This window comes from Cadophora gregata, assembly GCF_030347475.1.
Source record: "Cadophora gregata isolate MNR1 chromosome Unknown scaffold_12, whole genome shotgun sequence".
In the NCBI taxonomy this organism is placed as follows: Eukaryota; Fungi; Ascomycota; class Leotiomycetes; order Helotiales; family Ploettnerulaceae; genus Cadophora; species Cadophora gregata.
In genome coordinates, this window is record NW_026695935.1 from 634,810 (window position 1) to 641,482 (window position 6,673).

General features: G+C 46.4%; 2 protein-coding genes across 2 annotated transcripts; both read right to left on the reverse strand.

Annotated features, from left to right (window-relative positions):
- Nucleotides 1–303: 303 nt before the first annotated feature.
- ONS95_003068 (uncharacterized protein) lies at nucleotides 304–1,429 on the reverse strand (the record flags this gene model as incomplete). Its single annotated transcript, XM_058496355.1, has 3 exons — nucleotides 304–692; nucleotides 743–1,260; nucleotides 1,332–1,429. 3 exons carry the CDS (start codon nucleotides 1,427–1,429, stop codon nucleotides 304–306), a joined length of 1,005 nt encoding a protein of 334 aa, XP_058353606.1.
- A 2,560-nt stretch (nucleotides 1,430–3,989) lies between these two features.
- Nucleotides 3,990–6,150, reverse strand: ONS95_003069 (uncharacterized protein). The gene has a single exon (XM_058496356.1). The coding sequence runs from the start codon at nucleotides 6,089–6,091 to the stop codon at nucleotides 4,067–4,069; it is 2,025 nt and encodes a 674-aa protein (XP_058353607.1). The 5' UTR covers nucleotides 6,092–6,150; the 3' UTR covers nucleotides 3,990–4,066.
- Between the last annotated feature and the right edge of the window lie 523 nt (nucleotides 6,151–6,673).

A 6,673-nucleotide genomic window follows, 5' to 3' on the forward strand; every position in this document is an offset into this window, starting at 1 on the left:
TGATGGCCCACTTCTCGTTCAATTTCTCGAGTAGCTATCTGTTTTATGCCAGATATAAATCGAGGCATGGGTGCTCGCACCTCAATGATTGTCTGCGTGGTGAAATTCGGTTTACGTGAGTCTTGCTCGATTTTGCCATGTCAGCTTTCCCTTGTCCTCCTGGACGCCACCAGCCAGTAGCTGACCTTCAGTGGTCCTTTCTGCGTCCATACGTGTCTGTGCTTCAGCGTTTCATTCAAGCCGGGTTGTGTGATATATGTTACGTCGGGAATTCTGCCAGCCGTACCCCTCCTGCTCACCGTGCTAATCGAAATCTTTCAGATGAAGTCCAGAAAATCTCGTCTTCACCTTGCCAATAGCCGCTCCAATTTCCGCCTTGACTCCATGAGATCCAGAAGGTTGGTTGGTAAAGCCCATTTTACTACAGAAAGAGACAACTTTGATCTGCATCACCTCATGAGCGACAAACTTGAAGTTTAGATCTCGATATGGTAAATCGGCAGGTGGCCACAGCCCTAAGCTTGTCGAACTTTCCAGGAGTGAGCCAAGAAGTACATTATTGCAAGTGTACCTGTGCGATTCGTTGCGACTCGAGGTACAACGTGGGGCTGAAAGTTGCAACATATCGATGTACCGTCCGATAATATCAAAACAATTCCGAATCGCTTTTATTCTCCTCGACAGAATACTCTCTGGATTCGTGTCAGTCAATAGTGCATGACAGGGCAAAATTCTTACACACCTATTACTCGTTGTGGTATTGGAAGGTTCGCATTCAAAGCTTGCGAATACGTATCCAAGTCCTGCCCAAGACTCTCCCTCTCAGCAATTCGCGTCACCATGTTGAATTCGATTGGTCTACGAAACACCCAAGATATACAAAGCCAGTGAAGCAAGTCCGGTGTCAGGGTCTGAGGGATCTCATGCCGCAAAGAATCAACCCATACGTCCGACGATGTCGCAATACAGAGCTGAAGCCTGTACTTGTCGACTAAAATTGCAAGAGTGGTCAAGAACAGAGTATCCATCTGAGGCGGTGCCCTGCCTCTCGTTCCATGAATGATATCCATCAATAGGGCAAACGCTACTGGGTCATCGTCTGGTAGTGGGACCTCCACTTTCCCCGTGGCGCGAAGAGTAATTCCCTCCATGAAACAGTGCTTGAGCATGGCTTTGAAAACTGGGCTGGCCATCATTAATCGTTTACTAGAAACACGCATATAAACTTTCGCAAATTTCCTTGTTGAGCTTCTATATGACCTGGGAGATCGTCAACGCTGCCTCTCGTGACTTGCCCTCAGGGACGGTCACACGACCATAGGTTCACATACAATAACGAACTGCTCTTTCTAGGTTCCTTTAACACCATACTTTGCAAAATGAAGGTCATATCTCCGGCTGGATCGAAGACGTGCATGTTTGAAGCCATCTTGAACGACTCGAATGTCCTCGAACTTGGCAAGTTTCTTGCCTCTTGTTACAGCTCCGAGGTCTAGATTCTGACAGTAGGTGGCGCAGCAGCCGTTTAAAGGCGTTGCAAGGGGTACAAGCGAACGACAACTTGGCTCTCTCGACGACAACACTCTCCTGGGCCTGCTGTTCCCTCGAATGGACGACTCCACGTCAAGTGTGAGAAAGAAACAAAAAGATAAAGGAGCGAAGAAGGTTGTTGGTGTCAGTGTATGCGCGAAATATGGTGGTGTTGAAACAAGGCTGAGTAGGTATCTACGGCGGCCCAGTGCTTGGCTGGGTGTGGACCACTTGGCGGGCCAACGGCAAGAGCAGCGGCTGGATTCGCTGTTACAAGGGCCGGACTTGGTGAGAGGGAGGGGAGAGGCACGCAACCACTGGATCCCGACTCGTGCTCACACGGCTGATATTGCCCCCGTGAGCCAGTGAGCAATGAGAAGTACCGTTCTCCCCCGCTTCTTGCTGGCCACATTTACGAAGTTTGTGGCGATCTGACTTGAAGATTTGGATTTCATAAACAGGGACATCACCAGTCACCTGATGGGACAATAACATGTGAATGCCGACCTATCCTGACCATAAGCTGATGCCCCTCAGTGGGCCTGGAATCAATGGAGTCTGCCCCCGCTATGGCATCTTGGCTGTGAGAGACCCGCGGACGAAGCAGACACCAAACCACAGACTTCTTGCCTTCCATATGCGCAAATGTAGCGCAGTGCAATTTACCCGGAACTCCCCTGGCGCATGTTCACTTCTCCAACAAAATGACCATATTCTACGCCACTCGGCCCAGTATACTTTCAGCTCGACCAGCCTCAAGAGACGTGGACCAAGATAAGTTATAGTTTGGTGAGCCTCTGGTGGCCTTGGATGCGGCTTTCGAATCCCCATTTTCAAATTGGCATGCTGTGGGTATGCCGGCTCGTCCCGATCAGGATATCGATGTCATACTTACTGGGGGATCCTTCACGTTCCTGAAGCCTCACAAGCAACAGCGACAGTCGGGTAAGATGCCGGCGTGGATATCCCAGGCACCAAGATGCGGCGAATTCGGAATGGCTGGGCACCCTAGAGGAATCTAGAAGTTCTGGAACTCAATTCAAACAAGTCCAAGGATTCCCATCATTCTTCTTCTCTACACTCTGGATATTGATATCAGAAAAAAGGCCAACTCTCCGGCTCCTTTGCATTCAGGATATTCCATACTTTGGGTCTCTGTCAACAGATTCGCTTGTCTGCTACTCGACGCTTTGGCTCCTTCTCCCCGACTTCTTGTCTTTTCCAATTCCCACCGTGATCTGTTTCATTTGACTCCCATAAACATGGCAGACCAATTCAAACTCACTAAGTGATGCCTGTGCGTCCCGAGGTACTGGCACACTGAGTTACTCTGGGGTACTCCGCACTTCAGATCTTGTTTGATAGCCACACTCAAGACTTTTCCAGAAACAAGCCATTCAATTGTCGAAACTATCGATTCTCTCATCACAGAGCACAGGCTGGCTCTGTGAGCCTCGACGAGGAATACTGGCAACGTTGTCATTATGGCCTGCCGTACACAATTCGGTACAAGGTTTCCGATCAGAGCAACACAGAGCGGGGTCATGCCGCCGACGCCCCTCACTAGGTAGATTACGGACGGATACGGGCGTCCTGTCCGACACGAAAAGCTCCAAATAGCCATCCCATCCCATCTTTGATTTGGATCTCCAGAGAGACACTGTGCGATTCACCAATCATTCCAGCATGAGGGGATGCAGTTTCTCTGGTGGACACAAGGTGGAACCTGTGCCTGGAACTGTAGGTCAAGCTACCTAGGTAACCTTCAAACGCCCTGAGCTCTTAGAATTGATGGACATCTCCTTCTGATATTTCCTTCTGTGCTTGTATGCAATTCATTTCGTTACCCATGCCATTAGATATTTATTGCTTTTGTACTTCGAATTGCAAGTCAAGATATATATTAGTAAGCCATTGTCCCTGCAGACTCCTGGCTTTTAGGGGCTTCTATGTAAACTTTCTCCCTAAGTGAACTGCACTGAAAGCAACTATCAGCTCAATAAGCCTTTTTCTCTTCCACTTCTTCAAACATTCACTATGCCACATTGTCTTTTCTGGTAACCTTGAGTAAGAAGGTATTGTTGGCATAGCACCAAACATGGAACCTTACGCCGTAGCGCTCTGTCTATCGTTCTGTAATGCACGTGGATTAGCGTAGCATACGTAATCGGGCCCTATAAAAGGGTAGCCTGAGTGTTACAGGCTCTTCTCTCTTTATCAATTAGCTTCTGTTCAATTCAGTATCACCAGCGAGCCTTCAGCTATTCTCCAGTGATCCTTTGTGCCTTGAAGTCACCTCAGTGTGCTAGTGATCATTACACGTTCATATATGTTGCTGACATGCTGCACACGAATATCTGTGTGAAAGACGCTACGTCTCCTAGGTTCCCTACTTACAAATGGCGCCGGAGAAACATGGACACGCTTATATCTCGAGGGTTCGGCGATTTGTTCACTGCCATGAATAATGCCTGAAATCAAGACTAGCCTCTTTACAGTCATTTCCAACGGGAGAATTTTATTGCTACTTTTCATGTTATAGTTCCGCGTGTACAGACCTTCTGATATCCAGAATCTCCTTGTTCACTCCATGAAGCAGAAAGGCAACCCAAATCAAAAGCCCCAAAACGCCCACCGCGACTAATGCAAGAAAGGCATCTCGATTGAGTGTTGCGCTCCATAATCTTACCGCAATGCTACTTCTATCTCCTTCAGTTCCCAACATGGGGATGTCATTCTCTGTTGCCATGATTTGGGTTTGCACCCTTTTCGATTCGGCTTCTTCTTCTTCAACGATCACGCCTTGAGGAGAGACCGGACTTTGAATATTTCGTGTAGATTTAGGCTTGTACTCCTCCAAAAGCTGCTCGAGTAGTTCTTGTATTCTGATTGAATTTTCTGGGACATTCGGCGATGATGAACGTCCAGGAGCAAATGATACATTCTTGGCCTGAGGTTGTCGGCGGATTAGTGGAGTCGAGTCCAAGGTCCTGTCGCTACGTGCTAAGTATTTCTTGAGAGTGGCAACCGCTTCTGAGCTTCTGCTCGCTATGGCAACCATATGCGCTGTCATTCCTGAGGAGTCTGCTGCGTCGATTTCACACCCATGATCCAGCAGAACTTGGAGAGCCTGCGTTGAATTGCATCTTGCAGCTGTGATCAGAGGCGTCCGTCCATATCGGGATTCTACTGATTCTGCGTTTGCCCCCATGTCAAGAAGGATTTTGACTGTCTCAAATTGGTTTGTATAGACCGCGAAATGTAGCGCCGTCATCCCAAATTCTGCCAAGACATCGACAGCTTTGATGAAACCATTATCCTTCAAAAAGTGAATACAGCTATCATTTCCTAACATCGCAGCACGATGAAGTGGAAGAACCTCCATGTAGTCGATGCGATTCACATTCATTAGTGAGGGGGACTGCCATGAAACTTTGTGGTCAAGCAGAATCTTTCTTACGTCATTTGAGACTGAAGCCACGGCAGAGTGCTCGATTCCCCCATTCAATTCTGTGCCAGTTTCGAGGACTGCACCGTTGTCGAGTAACAACTGGAAGCAGGAAACGTCGCCCTTGGAAGCAGCAAGGTGCAGTGGCGTGAATCCATCTTTGTCTTTAGCGTTCAAATCAGGTTTTTCTGGCTGGTCTAGTATCAGACGTAGAATTTGCAGCTGTCCAGCAGAAGCTGCCAGGTGAATAATGGATTGTCCACCGCTGACTTCAAACGTTGACGGAGGTGTTCCATGTTTGATAAGAATCTCAGCTATGTCCCAATGTCCGGCGATAGCACTGAAAAGCAAAGGCGTGCTATGCCTACTATTTCCAGCTTCGCTCTTGATGTCAACCTTTGCTCCGGCTTTTAACAAGGCGAGAACGCAGTCAGCAGAGTTTGCAACAGCTGCGCAATGTAAAGCAGTAGAGCCAGAGCCAAGTCTCTGGGTGTCAGTCGGCACTTTATGCTTCAATAGAATTTTTAGTGCACCAACATTTCCAGATCCTGCTGCCATCATGAGTGGGTTTGCGCCATCTCGATCCGGCAACGTAGAGCTCGCTCCTGCAGCAAGCAACTGACGCAGCAGGTCCAATGAGCGAGGCTGTGTACAGGACGCTTGGAGAGGATTTCGTTTCTGGTTCCCAGTGAAGTCATCCAAGGGACGTCTGGTGTTAGAAATCAAAAAGTTTGCTATTGTTGACTCGCACCCATGCATAGCCGCGAAATCCAGGGCGGTTGCGGCAATCTTCGTATCAATGGTGTTAACGTCAACACCTTTCGTAAACATGAGGCTGATGGTATCAGTATTTGCATACTGTATGGCACAGCCTAGAGGATACCGGCCAGTCGTCATACGCTGGCTCAATTGCTCTGTTGTCATGTACTCAAGACAACAGGCAATCTTCTCATTCCAGAGTTTCCAAAATTCTTCTGTCTGATAATCATAATCGCGTTTGTAGTTATAGGTGTATGTCTCGAGATTCCCATCGGAGTCAGATTCTGTATCGTCGTCACCTTGGCCATCTTCGAAAGTTGACCACAACGTGGCGGTGTGCTTTCCTCGGCTCATTTTTTTCTCGGGTTTTTTCTTCTCTGGTAGTGTTAGAAATATGGGGATTATAAGCGTAGACTCAGTACTATAAGCCGTACTACTAAGTACGCTACCCCTTTATATAGGAGATTCTCTCTCTCTGTAGTAGCTCCTTATATAACTATAATTTTAATATAGTAATAATTCGAATCGATTATAAAAGACCTTAAAACTTTATTTTTATTAAGATCTCCACTTTATTAACTCTTAATATATCTATTACTACACTACGATATTATCCTAATTAAAAGTACTAATTCCTATCGTCACCGGAGCCTTAAAAGATAAAACTCTACTAAAGTTTAATAACTTCTTTAAATAAGAGCTTAAGACTAAATAAGAGCTTAAGACTAAATAAGAGCTTAAGACTAAATAAGAGCTAGTTAGAACTAGAGTTCTTTATTACGTTCTTACTATAATTAATATACTAAATAGTATTAATTAGCAGAATACTTATACTAAGGAAAAGAAAGAAGCTTTTAAAATAGTTATTAACTTAATCTCTAAGCTCCTCTTTCTTAAATATAGAGATATTATTAAATTAAACAACACTAAGCCTCT

What these genes read in the sequence shown, in the direction of transcription:
- ONS95_003069 (XM_058496356.1), bottom strand. Translation starts at nt 6,091, where the DNA reads ATGAGCCGAGGAAAGCACACCGCCACGTTGTGGTCAACTTTCGAAGAT.